This window comes from Tachypleus tridentatus, chromosome 1, assembly GCF_004210375.1.
Source record: "Tachypleus tridentatus isolate NWPU-2018 chromosome 1, ASM421037v1, whole genome shotgun sequence".
Taxonomy (NCBI): Eukaryota; Metazoa; Arthropoda; class Merostomata; order Xiphosura; family Limulidae; genus Tachypleus; species Tachypleus tridentatus.
The window spans coordinates 171,656,619-171,680,569 of record NC_134825.1 but is presented as its reverse complement, the minus strand read 5'-3'; the positions used below and the strand labels follow the sequence as shown (position 1 = coordinate 171,680,569).

At 33.2% G+C, this 23,951-nt stretch overlaps 1 protein-coding gene across 1 annotated transcript in view; it reads right to left on the bottom strand.

The window, feature by feature from the left end:
- LOC143230306 (uncharacterized) overlaps positions 1–23,951 on the bottom strand; it is a 69,841-nt gene that overhangs the window by 1,365 nt on the left and 44,525 nt on the right. Inside the window, exons 14-21 of the mRNA XM_076463588.1 lie at positions 20,542–20,778; positions 17,242–18,938; positions 11,180–11,828; positions 8,909–10,032; positions 8,503–8,599; positions 5,209–5,287; positions 4,833–4,963; positions 1,649–1,703 (exon numbers count right to left, since the gene is read on the bottom strand). Coding sequence (XP_076319703.1) covers positions 1,649–1,703; positions 4,833–4,963; positions 5,209–5,287; positions 8,503–8,599; positions 8,909–10,032; positions 11,180–11,828; positions 17,242–18,938; positions 20,542–20,778 — 4,069 coding nt within the window. The remainder of the gene's footprint in view (positions 1–1,648; positions 1,704–4,832; positions 4,964–5,208; positions 5,288–8,502; positions 8,600–8,908; positions 10,033–11,179; positions 11,829–17,241; positions 18,939–20,541; positions 20,779–23,951) is intronic.

The following is a 23,951-nucleotide window of genomic DNA, read 5'->3' as shown; positions in this document are numbered from 1 at the left end:
CTATTCAAAAAGAAGTAACATTCTCATAAACTGCAATATGATATAAGTAATCGGAGATATATGTATTAGATGTAGTCCATGTGTCTGACTACAGGATTTCCTCCAATACAATGGGTTAAGCAAGAAAGAAGGGGTGGTCTCATTAAAAATAAATTTGGTCACAAGTAAGGAAGTAAGGGGTGGAGATATAGCGAATAAGTCAAGATAAGACAAAAACAAGCAGGTTACAGGAAAGAAAGAAGAAGAAAACAAAGTGTTGCAAGCATATAGAAGAAGCACAAGAAATTGGGATAAAAAAAAAAAAATTAAGGGTCACGAGTTCAGGCCGTAACAAAGGAGTCACAAAGACGAGATGGTCAAATAAAACAATGACCAATATGGAGGTGTGCCAAAGAAAGCCCACAAAGTATACCAACCAAATGTCTTTATGATACCCAAATGAAAGAGACAGAAGATCACATACCTGAGTTATGACTATAGTACACAGAGAAGGACATACCTGTTCCTCACCAGAGAGAGGAGAGCTACAATGTGAAAAAAACTAATCAAAAATGGCCTCAAATAAGGTATTCTCCTCAAATAAGGTATTCTCCACAAATAAGGTATTCTCCACAAAAGGCAATGAAACATAATGATGAGGAACCTAAAATGAAGAAAGGGTAAGCAGAAGGCAATCAACTACTTGATGTACAATAACAGGAACATAATGTTTGATAAACAACAGCTGTAAACATGTTGTCATACCATGGTTCACCAGAGCCCTTTCAGATTGTGGTAACTTTATAAGCCCACTATAATCATTGTACCTCACCATGGATAGAAACCTGCAAGTTGTCACTTGCAAAGTGTTTGTTTTACTAAGTGAACTACTGAATGCCACCTCTGTCAAAAGATGTTACCCCTGTGTTACTCAGATATAATGTCTGGAAAGAAATGACTAGGCCTAACAACATTTTTTTTATCATTATATTGAAGTTAGTTTTCTCACAGAAATTTGATGTTCCTTTCAAAAGTGTAAATACAGGGTGAAACAGGAATTACCAGCCACTAATAGATAAACATTACAGTTAGAACCTCATTGTATTTAGAACTTGGTTATAAATATAACCTTTATACATCTATTGGAACACTGCATAAAATAAAAAGAATAACAAAGTAAAGAAAACACTTTTTTTAAGAAAACAAAGTAAATGTAGGAATAGATAATATTAATCCTTAAAAATAATTTGCATCATCCTTACATAATATCCATAGTGTAATAGAATGTTAACATACAAAAACAGGGTAAATTAAACTGAACTGTAATTGTTGTATGTTAATTCCTGCCTGTACTGTTCTGTAGAGATGATGCAAATGTCATCCATATTACCTTGTTTGTACTGTTTTTGAAACATTGATATTAGCCATTCCTACACTTATTTCCTTTTTTGAAAAGTTTTATTTCTTTACTTGTACATTCATATATCTAGATATAAACAGAAATAAAGTAAAAACACTTTTACAGGAAATCTGTAAAGTATATTTTGAATAGAGGATGCGGTAAAAATTTTGAAGTATTTTTGTGTATAACAACAATACCCCAATATATTATTCTTTAAAAATTAAGATGTAAATTTTTCGAAAAACTAATAGTTTGATCATAACTTACGCGTCTTGGTAAGAGTTCCAACTTCAACCGGAGAAGTCTGTGATGCTAAGCTAGCCTTTATAATGATAGAAAAAATATATTATATAAAATCAACATTGAAATGTATTGAAAAAACTTTAAAAACATTTTCTTAAACAAAACTAAGTAACTCATACAATTGAAATAAGTTAATTTGATAAGAATATAATACACAAGTCATTTTAAAACAGAATAATCACTGGTACATTTATACAACTTATTACACAGGAACTTCATTAAACCATGTGAAATCAAGGATATCATTAGCAAGACAACATTTAGGTCGTTATAAATTTTGTCAAAAAACAGTCCATGTTTTCCGATAGGTACTTCTCTCTTTTCACCCTTCCTCTCCACTGATTTGCCAGTGTTTTAGAGTTTGTATACGCACATTTTTTTAAAGTGAGGATTATGCTGCAAGGGTAGGGAGAGCTACTTGCACTACAGTACAGAGTGCAGTGGGATTGGTGGAGGGTGGTCACATGATCAGTATGTTGCTGCAATGACATAAAAATATAGGAGCATAAAAGATTTGTGTACTTTTATAAAAACGTACCCAGGCCTAGAGGGCAAATGAAGGTTGAGATAGCTATGGCTGAGCTAATTATGAAAAATCCAATGATGGTTTACAAAAGAGAGAGAGAATCTTACATCTCTCCACAATATCTAATTATAAAACTTAAAGCATTTGGGTGATGTTTTAGTTACATGTTTTGATCTTAATATATAACTAATTACTTCTCTCATGTTGTTACACCAGTAAAAATAAAGTCTGAATGCTTCATTTGCCTTGAACTATTTTATTTCTGTTGTCTAACAAAAAGATAATTTGGATATTCACGTTACCATAGAAAAGTCAGATAAAAATTTAGTCTTGACTTTATAAACATAATCACAAATACATGTATGTTTGTCCAAATAATGGATACAAAGTTCATGATTATTATCATTTCTTTTTAAAAATATAACAGAACCAAAATAAATGAACCTCAACAAATGTTCATAAATACAGTAAAAACAAATGTATGACTTTCATAGTGTTTTAAGCAAAATGCTGTGACACTAATAGAATTTTTTAGTTTTAAAGATAACATTATGTAATATATATCAAATTCAAATATAAAGTGTCAATAAACAGGTATAGTTTAGAGCATATATCACTGATCAACTAACACACATTAACAGTTATATCATTTTAAGTCAGCCAATATTGAGATATGTTACTGTAACACTCACACTGTAATGTTAAATTATGTGCCATTCCCAATTGTCTTTGGTCTTGATGATTTTGGCAAATAGAGAGATAAATACTCTAATAACCCAATCTATTGTCCAGAAATATGTGATTTTACTGGAAATACATTATTTAATTAGTTTGTGACTTCACACAAACTATCTATTATAAATACTGAACATATCCAATCATGTATTATCAATAATAAACAGAACCAATCATCTGTTATCTATAATGAACAGATTGGACCATCTGTTATCAATACTGATCAGAACCATATTAACCCTTAAATAGCAACCATCATCAACTGATTTTTGCTGTTTAAGTGTTAACAATAATGAGTAAAATCAATCATCTGTTATCAATACTGAGGAGAACCAATCATGCACTACTAATAACGAACAGAACCAATCATATGTTAACAATGAAACGAATCAACCATCTATTAACAATAATAATCAGAACCAATCAACTATTAACAGTAAAGAATAGAAACAATCATTTATTAACAATAATGAATTAATTAAACCAATCATCAATTAATGAACAGAACCAACCATCTATTAACAATACTAATCAGCATATTTATTTGTCTATTTATCAGTTAGTTACTCCAGTTGCCACTAACAGATAGCTGTGCATATATATAAACATACAATTATAGATGTACATTGAGTATTAATTTGTTTCTCATAAATATTCTTTTTAATTTACCCAACAGAGATGGTCACAGCATAATATTTTTTTAACTATTCAAGTTTAATATTAATTTTATTATGTTATTTGGCTTTAACTTCAGCTGTATTATTATTTTGGTTAGTCAAAGCTACTTGATTACAAAGAAAGACCCATAATAATTCTTATTACCTTGAAACAAGGCTTTTTTTTCTAACAAGACTTCAACCCTATCGTGACAGGTCATTCAAAACTTTATTAAATTATTATTTCACAAATTTATGTCAATAAGTTTGGTGTTAAATTATAAATTATAATTCAAATTTTATTATTATATATTAATTAATTTATTAATTTAAAAGTAAATATTAAATTAATACATCTAAATATTGAGTTTTGTGTGTCATGTAGTACATTGAAATCGGATAGGCTTAGCAACCTACAACAAGCAGCAAACAAGTACACATTACATGACTAGAAGAGATAATTATTTGGTATATTTCTTAATCTACTATTCTATGATTCAAGAAAAATAAGTTTAAAACTTATTTGTAAATAGTAATAATGTATATAATCTATTATAAAGAAATGTGACTGTATTTTACACAAACACAGCCAAGACAGGTCACCTTGTAAAGGCCAGTTTTATATTATTGGATATGTTAACATGACTGCATATGTGCTTCATCAGTGCAACTTCCATAATGGTAACTATGCATCACTGGATGTTCAGTATAATAAAAAGTGAAAGAAACAAAATTTATATTTATTTGTTAATTTTTATGATGGTAACAAAGTTGGTTAAATTGACAAACCCCATATAGTTAAGATAGAGAAAATAACAGACAAAATACAAAGTTTTAGTGAAAACAAATGTTTGGAATGTATTTAGATTTTACAGATAAGAGATTTTTGGTACAAAGAATAGTTTTTCAATCATAACATTAAAATCACTTTGCACTTGATATTTTCAGAAACATATCTTTATTAAAGATACTTATTAAAAAATCTGATTTTTTTGCATATGAAAGACTTGCAATCTCTACTAAAGATTTACCAAATTTGGTGAAAGTATACAAACTGCATCAAAAGTTATGGTATAAATATTTAACTTATGTATATTATATCAAAAAGTTAACTGGATAAATTGTTTCAACCAGAATTAATCTAAATTTTGGATTTTCATTATTATTTCAGAATGTACTCCAGAAAGTCAAAAGACAAAGTATTATATTTAAAATATTTTTATGTTCTCACCACATCCTTTTTCTTCAATACAGATACTGCATGGTACTGAATATCTGCAAAATTTCTGTTTTGTAACAGTGGATTGGAATGAAAAATTGATGTTTCTGGTGCATAGTTGGACAAAGTATGTTCTAATTTTTCTGAAAATGACAGAATTTATTTTAATTTAAATTTTTCGGTAATAGTCGAGATGCTTATGAAAATATAACAAAATTATCAAAATGGTTAACCACTTTCAAAGGGTACTTTAGTTTTTCTTCCATAGTTCTGTAAATGTCACACTTAACAAAACATTTAGTAGCATGCTAAGTAACAAGTGAGCATGAAATATCAATACTTCAGTTTTACAGAATCAATAATACATATATTGATTCAAATGTCCTACCTATTTTTCTAGAATTCTTATCTTGACTTGATTTCTGGGATACACAGACAAGTGCGTCATCTTTAACCAAAGCATTGTCCTACATGGATAGCAATAAACAAGCACTTGTTTAGAGACTGTAATTAAGATTAAACTAAAATTGAAAGATTTAATATCTGAACTGTTTCACAGGCACTTAAGTGTTAACATTTCTCTGATCTAAAAATGTATTTTTGATAGATACCTCCACACACAAAACAGCTTTAGGAGGGTGACACATGACACAACTCCATGCCCAGTAACTCCCTCCAAGTACTTACAGTTGAGATAACTTCATTCTTAGATGAGGCAAGAAAAACAGGTGCATCAGGAGGGGGTGGGGGTGGGGAATGTGAAGAGATGAGAATATTTCAGAAATAAACAAATTTATAAAAAATGTTAACTTCTGAGAGGACACCTCACTGCTTCACACAGAGCAGCTAGGGACTGTGTAACATTTAAACATAGATAAGCTCCCTTCAGAAACTGCTACAAGGGGGAAAGACCATGAAGTGTGACACCTGATGACATGGTCTCTCCACAAGGACACAAGTGGAAACTGTATCTCACCATGACTGCGGTACACTCTTCGCTTAGAATGTAAAGGAAGAAGAGGTAAAAAAAAAAGCTCCAAGTATGACAAGAATGGGTGTAATCCAAGTATAACTAACAAAGAACCTGCACGTAAGTGATTTGTGAACCCCAATGTGTAATGTAGTTAAGGTGTGATCAGACCAGATAGTGTGTTCTCACCTTCACTCTACTGAAGAGACTCTGGGTGCAAGTTGTTGGTATGTTGAGGTGTTTGAGGGGTGGCCCCTACTACACATACAGTGCTGTCATCACTGCCCTACATCCAACCATACTGTGATAAGCCCAACCAGTGAAGAGTTTTCCAAAGTCCACCATAGTTAGAAACTGGTAAGTGGCAAGAGTCTCCCATACTCTTCTTGGAAAATGGGGTAGTTGTGTTGGTGTGAACTTGATACGGAGAAGTGTCCAGGCCCCCACTGATTCACTTGCTGTAACCACAGAACCCTATTTTTAAAAACCAGCAAGTGCAAACCAAAGGAATGGTCAGAACACTTCCATGGTGCTGACTTTTTCCATAATAATCAATAGAACAGTACAGTTTGACACAGAAAAATTTTTAGCAACAGCACTGTATACTACAAAGATATTTCAAGTGGCCTTGTGAAACATTCCAACTCAACAGTGGGCACTAACAGAACCAGGGAAATGGTTTGGGCATTTCTTGTTAAACCTGACCCAATGGAGATTTTAAGAATTAAATGTGCCCTAGGAGGCAACTCCAGCCACTTGGTGGGGTGTTGTTAGACAGAAAGAGAGATAAAACAAGAAACATACATATATCAGGGTTGAACAGCCAAGTAAAAAAGGCAGTAAGGTGTTTCACAGTATGATAGCAGGGAGGAAGAGAGTTGCAAATGGATCCACAATGAATAACTAGCCATTTACATTGATAGATAGACATAGCAGAAGGTGAATAGGATAAGACAAGAAGATGACCAGACAATCAGAGATTTTTAGTCTAAATAACAATGTAATGGGCAAACCCATGCATAAATATGTAAAAATGATATCCTTCGATGAAAATGAACACGAGATTGTAGCAATAGACAGATGAGATTAGGAGGAGGAAGTAGTATTTGGACATTAAATGAAGAAGCAGAGGAAACAAAGGTTGAGTTGGCCAAAGAGGCATCACCAGTAGGACCTGACAAGGAGAGTCTTGTATCAAGGTGAGGACCCATGGAAGATGTTCAACAGGAAGATAGGCTCACAGAAAAAGCTGAAACCAGTCCTAGCTGAGAGCATTGACAGCCAAAGCTAAAGGATGAGGAACCATGGACCAGAAAAGAAGAAGTGTAAATATGAAAGGAGTGGCAAAGGCAAGATATGCCTAACCATAAGCAGCCCTAATGAAAAACTTGTAGACAAAGAGACCACTCCTTGGGTAAAATGTGGTCTGGCTGAGAGAAATGATCTGTCACAAAGTTCATAGCTCTTGATAAGTGACCAGATGAACTTGATGGGAATGAGCTCAGAACAAGAAGTTCAATGCCTGAAGGAAAATAAAATCCTGATATGTGATATGTGTGCCCCATTGACAACTATGTAAGAAAGAAACAACCATACCAGTGAACAAATGTAAGACACTTGAATGGCTGTCCAAAGGACAGTCATTAACCAGTTGGTTAGTGTTTTATGTCACAAAGCAATGAGGTTCTCTTTGTCAAAAAAGTGGTAAAAATACAAAAAGGAAAACATTACAAAAGGTAAAAAATAAAAAAATCAAGTTAAAAACCAAATAAACAAAAAAACTAAAACCACGATAAAGTTGGACAGTATCACTATTGCTATTAAATATTCAACATCAGGGGTAAGCCCACAGAAAATATGTGTCAAAAATGGTGGCAGCATCACAGTGGAAACAGATCCTGTTTTTTACAAGATTGTAACTTTAAAGGGACAAGGTAAATGACATCATCACTTGAGAGTTCATAAATAACTCAGTGGTTTTGATACAAAAATCAACATAAAATGAAAAATAATGGCAAATCTAAATAAACTGAATATGTATAAGAAAATTTGATATGTTCATTCAATGTAATACTCATACAAATAATTTAGTTATCTTTAGTGCAAGTTCTAAGGAGTGAGTTACTGCACATGGAGATAAGGTTGGCCTTGTAGCAGTAGAGAATTACTATTGTTGCATAGCAATGTCATCATACACCAACATGTTTCATGCAAGATATGTGAATTTAGTTGGGAATTAGCTCAACACTAGTGGAAAGTGTAAATTTCTTAGGTAAACAAGGGTAGAGTGATGAGTTATTGGATTGGAACTACTATATCTGATACTATCTTTTTCTTTGTACTGTTATGACAATATTTTGTTACTTTAAATACCACTTACAAAGGTGTTTCATTCTCTTGTACTTTTTAAGAATTTGATACAACTTGTAACAATAACAGACACATTTACAATAAATTAATTTTCTTTTTTGTTGTTTGAATACATGATGTTACCACAACTACAATATATCACAAAGAATATATTCTGCAATTCAGAAAATATTTCACATTTCAACAGCATTCTACAAATACTTCTGAGATTTTGTGTTTATGAAAAATAAACTGTCTAACTAAAGTTTTAAAATACTACATTTTAGACATGTTTATGAACAGAAAAAACCTAAAAACTTGGTAGATGCTGTATTTTATCACATAATTTAAATCTATTGATACCTCTTTATTATTGTTCCAAAAGGAATTTCCTGAAGCAGTTTGTTTTAAGTCATTCCAATCTCTCTCTACCTGGCATTTATGTTCTCTTCTTTTTTGTCTAGTAGAGATAAAAATAAATAGAAACTCAAAATAATTTATAGGCTATAAGTGATGACTGTTTTTATAACATACATTTGTTCTAGTAACCAGTTTTTAAAATACCTACTATGTATAACTTTTCAAAGCTTACAAATATTTTGAAACATCACAAAAACATAAATACACATCACTCTTTGCCACACCTTCAGAATTAGTTTGAAAAGAATATTAACTCACTAAATATAGGTATGCATTAAAATAAAGGATTTTGCTTCATTACCAAACACAATCAGTCAGTAAAGACATAAATCTAATGTGTAGAACATACCTTTTTTCTTCATTGTTTTGCCATCGTACTTGTTGGTTATCCAAATCATGCCATGCCTCTGTCATCACCTTCTTTTCAATTAAGTTCTTGTTCTGTGGTTTTATATTATCTTTCTTCATCAAGAATTCTTTCACTATTTCTGGAGGGACTTTAGAACTCAGATCCTGTTTTAATGTTTGAAATGGTACATTCTGGACTACACGCTCGCACCTCAAAAGTGGGATTCCTATTAATTGTGACTTTTTCATTTTTGATTTAACATTACTAAAAAATAAATAATGATGTTGGTTACTAAAAGAATTTTTATTAACAAGTTTACTTATATTTTCATGACGACTTGAAAGCTTTTGAAGAGATGACGAACTGTCTTTGAACTTCAACTGAGATATAAGATCCTTAGTTTGAGAGTTCCACAAAGGATAAATTAATTTTGGTTCCTTATCCACTGGAATCCTCAAAAGTGGAAATGAAGGTTGAGAAACAATATTTGGCTTTCTTAGACTAAGAGGATACGTCTTTTTGGCATACTTATTGGACAACTTTCTTTGAGAGGTAATATTTTCAACTTGAAGTAGCTTAAAGGGTTTAATATTATTAGTGGTACTCTTTGTTTTATTTTGATAATTTCTTTTAAATGATGAGTAATTTCCTAAAAGTTTTTCTTTGTACATTATATCTTTCTCTCCACTAAATTCATCTGTATCTTCAGAAGATGACTCTTCTTCACTTAGCAATTCTTCTAATTTTTTCTCTCTGAATCTCTCATTATTATTTTTAAGAGCAGGTTTGGTTTTACTTTTAGCATCTTGGTTATTTTGTTCCCTTCTGGAAGTCCAGTGTTTTACCTGCTGCCTATCACTTATTTCAGTCTTTCCCAGTGTCTCATCCTGCTTAAGTAACTTTGATTCCTTTTGAGAATCTTCTCGTACTGTTTGGTGTGAAGAGGAGTTTACAAGTCCATTAGTTTCTCTAGTGGGAATATGAGCTGCCAAACTTGAAGGTTGACAAGACTGAGTCTGAACAGAAGTCAAAGAATGAGGTATTTGTCCACTTGATGTCCATGACTGGACAACCAAAGCACTCAGACCACCTAGTGTACCAGCAACCATTCCAAGTCCTAGTTGCTGTAAAGAAACAAAATTCAGAAAAACGTAAAAATAAAAGAAAAAATTACATTTGTGATTACACATTATTTTGCAGTTTCTTACCTAAAACAAGTATTCTACAAAGTTCATAACACAACAAGAGTTTGTCACATTAGATATTGTTATGCCCCTTAATGGTATCAGACTTGTGAAAACATAAAAGATTTTTCTACAGGGAGAAAGAGGCTGAGAAAAAAAACAGTATTTAAACACAGATTAAAAAAAAATGCTGGAGTATTAGTTCCATATAAACATTCCAAGAAAGCAAGACAACAAATAATAACTAAAGCTTGTTACTAATATTCTGTTGTCATAACAGCACCAGCTTTAAAATGTTTAAAGTTCTGACTTAATAGCTCACTGAGAACATCTCTTGGCAAGTATCTCTTTCAGTAAAACATGCTGTAAAGTTTAATTCTTCATTTGACAAATGGTTAAACCACAAACCTTCAACAAGAACACAGAGCTTAATTCTACTAAGCTAAAAAATACATTGTTACAGACACATAACCTCCAAACAAATGATTTGTATACACATTACAGGGAAGGGAAAAAAGTCTCCAGTACAGTTCTTTAATAGCTGTGTTACATAAAAAGATGCTCTCCATAATTGTCTTCTCTTTAGAGGAAGAAGAATAATCAAGTGTTTTAGAAACAGGGAATGTTTTCCAAAATCCTCTCCCTCTGTAAGTACATTACAGAAATGGGAAACAACCTCCAACACTGTCTTTTATAGGTTTGTTACAGGTCAGAAAATCTCAGAAAATGTTTTCTTACACAAGTAGCCTTACTAAAATCTCTGTGGATCATTTAATATAACAAATATGCTGTTAGTATTTACTAATTTATGACTTCATTGCAGGGATTTAAAAAAAATGAGAGGAGAAAGTTATTAAAAAATTAAAAATATTAGCTATATGAAAATTATTTAGGGAAGCACAGATGTAATTCATAAGTTTAAAAATTATTTTTTAAAAAAGCATTTCTTTGTTTATTGAAGGTTTCTCCAAAACTTCTGAAATATCATTGGTAAATCATGGACACAACATTCTCTCAACAATGTCTACCTATTAAACTTTTGGTATACATTTTATATCTTTGTTAAACGAGCAAAAAGCCCAAATACCTCTGCCATTCTTCTCACTTCATTCCTCAAAACGTCCTGAACTGTTTCTAAAATAGTCTGGTTTCCGTTATCTGAAGGTAGGTGGTTGGCGACCTTTGCCTGAGTCTCAACAGAGTTCTGACTTTTACCTTCTAGAAGTTCATTGACAATATTTGCTTGGGTTTCTTTTTCTTTAACAAGTATTTGATGTTCAGTAATTTTTGTCTTTGGAGCTGTCTCCTGTGGATAATTCATAGTTTCACTATGACCATCAACTTGGTTGAATGCACTGATGCCATCAGAAGAAATGACTACCTGTTCATGTGGAATTTTCTTTATCAATTCATTGTCATATTCCTTGGGAAGATGATATGGAGTTATTCCTAAAGTTTTTTGTATCCTGCTCATTTGAACACCTTCTGTTTTATCTGATGACCATGGTTTGACCACCAACTCTTTCAAAACTTTTGAATTATCAAATGAAAACCCAGTGAAAAATTTTGGAGAACTTTTTGGATCTACTACTGGTCCTTGTGAGGCATGGAGAGAAATTATTTTAGAGGAATTATCTTGAGAGAAGTGATAATGTTTCATGGGACTATTTAGCACACTCAAGTCATCCTCTCCTGATGATAAAGAACTGATGCCAAGACTGCTACTATCACTGTTCCTACATTTTGAAACATAAAATACATTACAGAACACCATTTCAAAGATTTAAACATAACATAAACAATAGTTTTACCATATGTTACTATTGAAAAGTTAATAAGGTTTGTCTTCTTTGAGTATGTGGTTAAACATTTTATCATGCATGTCCAGAAGTGTAATAGAAAGTGCACATTATGTGTATTTTTTTACTATGCATGTTCAGAAATGAAGCAAAAAGTGTACTTTATTTGTATTGTGTTTATGATGTATGTTAAACCAATCTACTAAATGGAGCAAGCGTACAAATTCACAACCACCCATACATTTGGGAGCTTAACAGCTTAATGATGGCATGAAGGCACGTGCCAATGTGGCAGTTCCCACCAAACCAAATCCAATCCAAGTGGAACCCTTAAACACAACAGCAGTCTCAGGTAGTGGAAAACTCTGAAGCAGAGTGTGAAATGGAGAACTTTCACCACAAACATCATCCTCCAGACAGGACAACACAGAAGTTGGAGCTCATGTGTACAACATTAACCTCTGTAACCCACTGCACAGAGGTGAAGAAAACAAGGCAAAACTAGGAAATTGGAGTTGGGATGAGGAATCACAACCAATGCATGTGGAAGGATGTATATTGACTGATTCAACTCTAATCCAAAATCATTCATTAGGAACCAACATTCAGGTGATGGTAGGATGAGGGTTCCTAATAAAAGGGATGAACTGCAGTGTGATGAATCTACTCCTAAGCAAAATCATCCTCCAGATAAGACCATGCAAAAGTTGGAGTGCAACATAAACTTTCAGGACCCACTGCACTGAAGTGGATTGCCTCTTCAAAATATGTGCAACTTCACCCTCCGGATAAAACCACTCAGGAGCTGGGTGCAGCATCAACCTCTGGGTCCCACTGCAAAGAGGTGGAGCACATGATTAAAGAACTGCTCTCCATCTACAGTAGCTAAACACCAATGCTCTATTATGAACTGAATGGAAGTGATTACATTCAAGAGGATACCTCCATGGTGTCCACCACCTCAGCAGCTCAGAATTAAAAAGTAGCAAGAACTCCCAAAATCCATTACAAGAAAAGGGAAATAAAATACAGTGGAGAGTCTGGTAGAATGGTAATGCAAGAGATAGTGGAATGGATGAGCATAAGAACACTATATTGGAAAGCAAACCAAAAATGAGGAGTGGGCAGCTATTCCTGTCTCCTTCAGCCTTGTAAGTTATGGGTTATACAGTCTGGAACGTGAATATCAATGAACCACATTTAGGAAAATCCAACTACTGAGCATGTGTTACACCCCATCTCAATAGTATGCATTATTGGTGACGGGTATGAAGTCTCTGCTGTACGTCAGACTCATCATTGCCAGCAGTTTCAGTGAATATCAGATGGTTTTGATCCAGTGGGGGCAAGTTTGGCCACTTTTGTTACCCTGTTATTCACTAACAGTTCTTGGGTAATCCATGTTTGGTCAGAAGGACATTTTTCATTCTTTTCCTTTCCCCTCCACTTTGTCTCCTGTACCAACTTCCTTCCCATTAACTTAAGAACCAGCTACCTATCTATATCTATCCACAGTTGTACTGACTCTTCTATCACAGAGAGCCACAAAGTCTGTCAGCCAACTTTCTCCAGGATTTTACTCCAGATTTTTTTTCCTTCCTTAATTAATTTCTAGTCCCATGGAGTCCTTTATCACACACCAAGGGATTTCTTTCTCCAGGGAGTTGGATGATCAAGACAGATGTCTTGTATGCCTCTCTCCAAATTAATACTTCTCCTCAGTCCAGATGCTATCTTAGGATTATTCACTACAGGGTTATGTATCAGTTTTACACCTTAACTTTCAGGCTTGATTCAAGATAGTAAGTATTTTATTGGATGGACTCAGATTTTGCTCAACTTCTACTACATGCTCTAGAGTTGAATTTACACCACTACAGGAATAACTGCCTCTTGTTAGCTTGTATTGGTTGAATTATAAAGTTGGTGAAGTTTCTTTTTTTCCTACCCACTAATTTATTCACTTAGGTGTATTCTTCAACACCCACCTCATTTCTGCCCATTATTCTCCACCTCTTCTCCATTTGATAATGCTTTCATTTTTCCATGCATTTCCTGCTTCCTCAATTCCTACCTGAGATGTTTTGTTACTTTTGAGGAATTGGAATACTATAGATGTCCTTATACCTTCAGGTTAGGTACACATGCATTCTCGTTAGTGGATTCTGTATGGCCTATGGAATCTTGCTTGGCATATCTTGGACTCCCCAGTTATGTTTCCTCCTTTTCTTACAGGCTATCTGCATTAGTGATTGAACAAGAAGTGCACAAAGGAAGTACCACTTCATCCATCTCATCCAGATTTCTAACAAATCACAGATGTTTCTCTCCAAAATTGGAAAGTATAGTTTCATCAGCAAGAGACCTCCAAGCAATGGTCTCAGCTTGTAATGTCTTATCATTTTAACATCTTGAAGCTTATGGTAATACAATGTGAGTGGTTCATTTTCTTCCACTTGTACTGTACTTCAATCACTATGGAGGAACCAATTCCTATACCCTTTGTTGTCAAACATTGGACCTCCTTTATTGGGTCCATGTGCTGCCAATAAATTTCCTGTATGTCCTATTTTAATTTATTTTCACCTTATACCTCATTTTCACCTCATTTTTCAAGTCCCCACCAGGTTTGTTTCATGGAGTTGTTTCTCAACCTTCAGGCTTTCATATGTTTATGCTGCCACATGGGTAATATTCATCTGGATGCTTTGACCACATTAGTCCAACACCAAGTTACCCCCTTGTTGACCTCAGATTTCTCATTCTCCAGCCCTGGCAGTGGATTTTCTCAGTCATAACTGGACCTGCCAGTTCCGTTTACATTCCTCTCAGATTAGTTGACCTCTTCATTGTGTAGTTTTTCTGGATTGATATTTTCTACCCAAAACTTTGGTGGTTCATATGAGTTATTCCTCCTTTTTGTCAATTTTTAAAATCCGTTTCCCACCTTTCATCCTGGTCTGCTGCAGATAGACTTCTATGCCCAGTTTGTGCTCTTCATTATTTCATTGCCTGTATAGCCTTTTTAGTGGTTTTCATTTCATTTTCATTCTCTGGCATTGTTCACCTGTACCTGACCTTTCTCCTTCTAACTTTACAATTTGGAATCATCAACTGTTTCAATTGATCTATTCCACTATCTCTTTCTTCCCAAATTCTGTTCTAGGTATCTTTGAATAAAATCAGGTGCATTCCCTTTTTTCTAGAGTCTCACCTCTTACATCCACTGGAGGAAACTCTTAAGTTAGGCATGTGGCTTATACCTCATATATTCATCTTCAAATATCTTTATTAAATAGCTGTTTTTTCCTTGTCAGAGTGTTACCTTCTGCTTGTTGCCATCCTTCAAACTTCAATGCAACTGTTACATGGCAAAATTTTTAATCCTTAGTTGTAGGAGCTGGTGAAGTAAAGGAGGTTGGAAGACAAGAAAGAGTTATGGGAGAAATCATGCTATCACAAGGAGACAAACAAATAACCAAAGACTAAAGGATCAAAGAGACATGGTCAGTTCACACTAGAAAAAACTCCAAAATCAAACTGATGGAGAAAAGAAGCCATCCAAAAGTCATGAAGATAGAAGATAGGTAAATTAATCTGTGAAAAAACAACATTCTTTCCAACAGATACCAACAGCAATGAATCCACATGTGATAGAACTGGAAAGAACAATAGTGCTAAGGAATAAGGAGGGAAAGTGTACCCCTCCAAAACCCCTCAGGGGATCAGTGGAGTGTCTCAGAAAAGACATATCAGAACAACAAGTACTGTAGGAGAGCAGTAAAGGTGAGATGAAGGTAAGAATAGATAGGATTCTCAGGGACAGCTACCCACATTGTCAAAAATTATTCTAACTGCTGAGAAATGAAATAACAGCCCTATAACCCAAGTGCTTCTAAAAGGTCCACCTTTCAAAAGTGCTCAAGTTACAGGATTTCATTTTATTTTTATCAAGGTTTCTTGAACCTACATGTTTTTCTAACATCATGAATCCAACTGCTGAGAGTCAAAAAAGAGTTAATCACCTTGCTGGTAAGCCAAATGATAATGGTCAAAAGTCTATGTAGAATGAGGCATGTTAACACCAGCCCTCAAATGAGAAACAAAATGTTCAGCATGAATCCTGCTGTCAGGGGTGAAAGGGAAAACAAAAGACTCTAATGATGGGTGTCATGTAAAAAAAGGAATATAAAAATGGTGAAAATGAGAAAACATATTCAAAAAGCCAGAGTTAGGCCTAGTAGATTTTGTAGAAAATGTATGGAAAGGCGAGACTTAAAAGGAAGAACAAAGGCTGTCAAACTCTTCTTCATCACCAACAGGTTTTGACGATGCAGGAGGAACCCAAATATTGTTAGGAAAACGATGATGACACATTTAACGAACCACCTCTTGATGAAAGACAGCTAAACATCATGAGTTGAACCCTCCATACCTCTGAAGTGAAAAATGTGAGAAAAAAAATGCAATGAACAATAGGTTATTACACCACTAGAGAAATAACTAACTCTAGCAAACAAATAAATCTAATAAATCACAACTTCACAAACACAAAAATTGAATGATTACATGAAAATAGAAAAATATCTGCACTCGATCACTGCCTAAGAAAAAGTGATACTGTATCTTACTTGTACAAATGTACTCAATAAAGATTTCAATTTTTACAGAAGATTTTTAGGCATAAACACAACATAATCTGAACTTGGTGTTAATTGTGTAATGTTAAACATCACACTAAAAGGATGGGAAATAAAGTTTTTAAATTATTTTTATTTCATTTTTGTCATTTTACTGAAGGAATAAGTTCAAAAAACAGTAATAACATATTTTGATTGACTGTATTCCTTTAACAATTAACTTGTGCATAACAAACATATAATGCAACAGTAACTTGCCACTCGTAATGTAACAATCACAAACCACTTATAACAATCACTATAACAAATAATTTTCCCAAAATAAAATCATTAAGCCAGTTTACTTATATTTTGAGTAGTTTATTTATACTTTTTCTTGACAAGGAATAACCTATAAAGATAATTTTACAGATGATTCAACTCAAAAGTTACTGAAATTTTGTAATGACAGTAAATGTATGATAACACTCAGTTCATTTTCTAACCCACTGAGATACTTTTTAAAAACTAGTACAAACAATTACAACAGTTGTGTGTTTTTACAGCTTTAAATTTATTGTTCAAAATTAATTTATTGTCCACAATAAAACAAATTGCCTTTTTTAATAAACCTGTCTTCACACAAATACATCAGTAAGCTCAGATGCCACTTACATTAGATATCAATCACTTTGAAGTAAGAAAGAGATATAAAGTAACAAAACACCAACCTTTCTTCCATTTTGTAGTCTTTTCTGTTTGTGGATATTTCATTCACTTGCTTTTGTGACCTGAATGAATATGATTTTGTGTTACAGTCGGTTCTAGACTCATCCATCTCTGCTGCTTTGCTGATTCCTAGAACTTCTGAGTTTAGTTTTCCTAAATGTGATGTAGTGGCAGTGTTACCTCCTTCTGTTTCTAAATGCTGTTTATCATTTTCCTCAGCTTTTCCAACATCAGCAGACCATTTGACTCGACTTGGACTGGAGACATTAGAAGAATTAACATCTCGGGAGAGGCCGTTTGTGTGTGATGGACAAGTATCGCTCATGGGTGCTTGGGTACGATTCTGATAATTAAGTGTTTTGTTTTTCAAGTGTAATAAAACTGAAAGAAGATGGGGAGCTGAAACTTTGACTTTAATTTGAGGAAGATCAGATTTTCTGGGTGTGTGTGGTTTGGTTGATACAGCGGGAAATCTACTGCTCCATTGAGTTATCCACACAACCAACTTTGCTATACTTTCTCCATTTTCCTCATGACACAGAGTCATAAACTCTTCTGGACTTACCAGTTCTATCCGATACAATACAAAGTGTGAATTGTGATACTGAGGTTCGTTATTCTGAGCTAGTTCTCTGTAGCTTTGACATCGACGGAAAAATAATTTAAATTTATCTTTTGGTGAATGGGGAGTAGAGAGACTAGTCATACTTTTCCACCTTTCCTGAAACAAAGAGTTTTGAGACTTGCTGAAGCATGGAAGAAGTTTTCTTTTAGTTTTTCCTGATTTTTTAACTTTTTTTCCTTTCAGTGGAACATACTCCATGGAAGTATTTCTTTTTTTAAATAAAACTGATTCTTTGCCCTTACTATTAAGAGCTGTACTTAGACTACTGATTACAAAATAAGGGGACTTCTTCAAGGTAACGGATGATTTCAAAGATGAAGGAGTAAGGATATCTGTATTGTTCAAGCTATGCTGGTCAAAATTTGGAAAAACCAATAGTTTTTCTTTCCACATATCAGCAAACTCTGGGACAAATGGAGGAGGGCCATCAATACAACTATTCTCTTCTTTATATTTTTTGTGTGATACATCTATGAACAATATAAGAAACTCCATAAATTCTGTTTCATTTTGTGTATGAATCTCAGATAGACAGCTCTTCGAATCTGGTCCAACCATCTTTTTGGAATTTACAACATCTGCAACAATATTAAGTTTTTTAACTAAGTTTCTCTTCTCTGCAGCAAGAAGTTTATCAAAAAGTGATTTTGAAAATTTTGTTTTTCCTTGTTTCAAAATACTGCCATTTTTGGAGGGAGAGCTGTATTCATCATTTTTAGGGCTACCATTTTTACTGCTATAACTGAATAATTGAGAATAATTACTTTCAATGTTATGTAAGCTAATTTCCTTAACACTTGTTGATTGTACTCCTTTAACTTCAGTTGATATGAAACTCCACCTCTCTAATAACAATGACAATCTCTTCCAGATTCTGATGCCAATATCTTCAGAGAAACTCAGAAATCGAGCCAAAAGAACTATAATGTCAAACGATTGAGGGGCTTCCATTACAATGCTTATAGCCAGGTTATTCAAATTCTCTTCACCTGAGGCTAAAAGATGACAGTGTGGTTTGAGAATAGTAGCACACTCTAGTGCTTTGTAGTAAAGTTCTGAGTGAGAAGATGTAATCTGAAAGCAAAAATAACAGAGAAACTATTGGCAGGGAATTTTTTGAGATGAAAATTCTATACTTGAAACGATTCATGGAAACAATATTTACATTATCTATATATATATATATCCAGTGCTTGAAATTGTGCAGGATGAGATGAGATGCCTTTATGCTTCTTTCTCAGGAGCATCTAAAACCATTCCACTACCTTCTACTGGATCGTAAACTTCTCAGAAAAAAAATGCTTTAACAAATTATGCAAGGGACTGGGGAGAGAAACCATTTTTTTTCTTCTTAAATTTTGGGTAAGAGTAGAGTAGGAATGAAACAAAGTAGTAAATAATGGAGCAAATGAGCTCTCCGAACATGGGCTTTAACTCATAATAATGTACATATATTTCTATTTAATTTTATTGTATTATTGTTTGAACTATGTCTGACAAATAATCCCACCACTTGTAAAACGTACAACTTACACTACCATATCTAATTATATAACACACAGGATGCTCATGAGTATACTTCATGAAGAACTTTATCACAATTATCATTTTTAATTATCTTAAATAATCTAACTTAATAAGTTTCTAATTTTTACATTTTAGCTACTTCTATAATAATAAATAACTATACTCCTCAGCCAAAACATCCTGTTTCCTCTTTATTTCAAGCACTGAATATGCCCCAGCTTACACACTAATGAGTTCCTCTTTATTTCAAGCACTGAATATGCCCCAGCTTACACACTAATGAGTAACAAATGTGAATCAAACTTTTCCAGTTGATGAAAATATCTTCAGAGAACACGTTAACTGATATTAACAAATGTACTTCTAAAATGTTTAAGACCTTAACCACATAATTTTGTAATTCAAAACAAAAAGTTAAATCTTCTATAAATTTCACTAAATAATAAAAATTTGTTTACACTTTTGTCTAGAGAACCTACCATGTTTTCTTCTGTATTTGTTATCTTAAAAGTAATTCACTTTCTAAATATGATGTTAAGAAACAAGTTATTTTGTTAAAAAAATAATAACATTAATAATTCCGCAATGAATCCAGTGATGCTTTACTTTAAGAGGTCTTTAGAAAAGAAAACCTTAAAAGTACAAGTTTAAGTTTTTAGACCAACAGAGATGAGGCTACTATCAAATCAAAACAGAAACCTATAAGTTATCCCAGATATACTAACAGTCAATATCAAGACATCTCAGATGTGTGCTTTCTAATGATTAAATAGCCTAATGCTGAATACGCAGGGTTTTATTTTACACAGACTGAGCCATAGATATATATTTTTCCAAGTACAGACAGGATATGATTTGTTTCTTTCATGTTACACAATGGTGCCTCTTTGTTCTCATAATGATGAGTATTTTGCATTAAATGTTTTAGAACTTACTGCTGAGAGTCAACGAATAAACTAATCAGCTTTTATAACATAATTAAAAACAATACCTGCTCGTTCTGTTTTTTTGACTTCACAAACAACTTCAAATTTGACAATATTTCATTCAAAATAAAACATTAATCTATTACTCAAGCTTTCACTTTTTATTTCTTGTAATCTAATAAAAGATATATTTTGATTGAAAAAAAAAGTTAGAAAACACTTACTGAGCTCTGCAATGGTGGTACTGATAACAATTCTGCTTGAAGTTTTCGATAAAAGAAAGAAAACTTGTCACGAGAATGGAAAAGCCACAGGACCAAGCAGACTTGACGGAAAGATTTTAAACAGTTTGAATATGAATCACTTTTGATTATTTGTTCAGTCTCTGTTGGGTTGGTTACAGAAGAGGTCACACTATTTTCAAGGTCTTCAAGTTCTTTCATCAGTTCTTCACTAACATTCTGACATTTAAAATGGTTTAGTTATAGGATAATTCCAACTAACATGTGGGGAAATGAATTTTTCTCCTCTTAATAACATTTGGAATTTAATAAAAATAAGAAAACAACTTTAAGTTATAGTAATAAAAAAATTTTCAACAATTGGGTGCTAAGTTGTCTGAGAGTTTTTAAAATTCAAGCATCTCAACAAACATACATGTTGCAAACTACAAGCCTAAGTGAACAGGAAAAATATCCATCTTTAACAACACTCAAAAAAACATAAGCATTATTTTATTTTAATCAAATGTTTTTGTATTATTTAAGACTTTGTGGCTCAAAGTTGGCCCTCAAAATAATTTTATGGACTTTATTGTAAATTTGTAAAATGGTTTCATAACTACAACCAATGGATAAACAACAATCACAATAACTCTAGTTTATGAACTAGTTTCCTGTAAAGTAAAATAACGTTCACTAGAAGTCTTTAAACAGTTAAACTAATCCTCCAAGTTCTTCCAGGTCCTGAAAACACATATGTATTTTGATATTTTAACATTTTTCCATACTCAGCCTTTTGTTAAGTTTATATGATAAAGAATAACCTTTTTAAAACAACTTTTACTGTTGTAAGTATCACAAAACGAGAGAGAGGACTCGTGCTATACTAACTGTTTGGTAATATTTGTGGAAATAATATCTAATTGACCATTCAGTTACCTGTTTAATTTGTTTTCAGTTCTATGCAAACTTTATTCTGTCAGTATAAAAAATGTGCATAATAATAAATAATTGCTTTACATTAAATTGAAACAATGCTATGATGGAGATAATATATTAATCTGAATATCAATCATATTAACATAACTTTTCACTTGACTAATTTGACTTTTATAATATCTTCCGTTTTTACAAAACCTTTTCACTGTAGAGATGTTATATTTTATTATTATTATTATTATTATTATTAATTCAGTTAATACTTAATTTTTACATGGTTACTTACTAGCAATATCACTAGGTATGGAAATATTTAATCAAATTATTTAGATAACCAAACAAGACCAAATAAGAATTTAGTAAACAGATGAAAAGTGAAGATGGAAGATAATTACAAAAATTTAAAAACACGAATTAAAGGAAAATTAAATAGCAATTACTTGAAAAATGAAATTTGTGAAATTATGCAGTGAAGAAGTGAAAACAGAAACCTTTGGTATGAACATGAAATTTACAAACCTCTTACAAAAGTACAAAATTGAATAACACGTATAGAACAGTAATTAGGTTAATTAAATACAAGTTTGTCGCAAATTACAAGCTTCAAAATTCCTACAGACAAAAGGGCAGCTGTTCACTCATAGAAATTATATTGTTTAAAACCATGGAGCCAACAATACAAAAGGCAGTATTCAAAATGGTTAATTAAATAGACGTTTAATATCACATAAATATACGTTCTTAGTTTCTCACATTATTCTAAACTCTTGTTCCCAGAGTGGAAAGAAACCTATTTATTAAATTCTGTTGTATCAATATAAACAGCTTGAGAGTGTTTATAAACTGAACAACTACTGTAGGTCAAGATCCTTAACTCTGAAATTACCAAATTATTTGTGTACCCCTTTTGTGCTGGTGAGGGTTGGCATACTATATCACTGAATAATTGTGTTTTCCTTGTTACAACACACAATGTAAAAAACTGATGAATATCCTTATTTCCATACAAAGTCCATAAAGAAGTTCAGTGGTAATTACTGGGATTAATTGAAATCTTGATAATATGTGTGTTTCTGGTACTGTAAAAAATCAGACCACTTATCCCAGGTCCACAGTAAAAATATAAACCAGCACCATGCCAACCACTGGTAACATGATGTGCCACCAACATTTTTAGGCAGAATCAAAGGAGCGAAACAAATAATAAACTAATTATGATGTTAGGAAATTTCACTGCTGTACCAACCAATTTATCATGATGTACTACCAAGATGACAGCTCCTAATCCTAACCATCACAATGTACCTTCCTAAATCTTCTTTTACTTACAAAATACTATGATGATGTGAAATTAGATGGATATTAAGTTTCCTCTGCGACCACACAGTCAAAGTTAAGATAAATATCTCATGCACTGACCCTTTTAGCCTAAGTGCCAGTGTTTGTCAAGGTTCGGTACTCAGCCCTGTACTCTATAACATCTATGTTAATGATACCATTTCCCACCCTCCACTATACCCTCGTATCCAATATGTTGATAACATAACTATGTGGAGTACCTCCAGTAACCCTCACACTGTAGCAGCCGGGGTTCAAGCAACACTTAATACATGTCAATGGTGTGACAGATGGCATGTTGGCCTGAACCTCACTAAAACCCAAGTCATCTCTTTCCACCAGAAAGTTAAATACTGAAGAAATTTCAGGAATATCAAACTAAACCTCAGTAACACTGACATTCATTTCACTAACTCCAGTCAAGTTTTTATGTCTAACTTTTTCACAAAACCTATCTTAAACATGACACCGCAAGAATATTATTGGCAAAGCTAACAGTACAATCTTCTTTCTAAAATGCATTAGCAGACCCAACAAAAGTTGCTCTACCAAAACTATCCTCACCATTTACAAAGTCTATATTAGACTCTTCTTCAAGCATTGCAATGCAGCCACCTGTAACATGTCTAAATACCAATACTCACAATTACAGAACCTACAGAACTAAGCCATAAAAATCACATTTAGAATGCCTAATTACGCCCCACCACATATCTTGAAACACTAACTGAACTACTTCCAGTACATAACCATTTCATCAAACTAGCCTCCCAATATTACATACGAGTCAAGAACAGATAGACACAAACCTATCAGGTTTCGTACATAGCAGACACCCCGTCGTCCTCGGTTAAGTATACCTCTGCACTCAATTGGATTAACAGTAATATTCAATAGCACAACTTATGTTTTAATTTTCAGGTACTGGCACTGGACAGGTAGAATATTCAGCACCTGTCCAGTGAAAGTGGTTTTCTGTGGGCACTCCAGTTTTCCCGACATCAAAATTCCATTGGATTTATAGATCCCTCGCACCATGTATAGATCCCTCGCACCAGAAAGGACCTCTTCTTCTTCTTCATTCTCCTCTCTCCCCACCTCTGTCTATCACCTACTTACTCACCCCATCTAGCTTC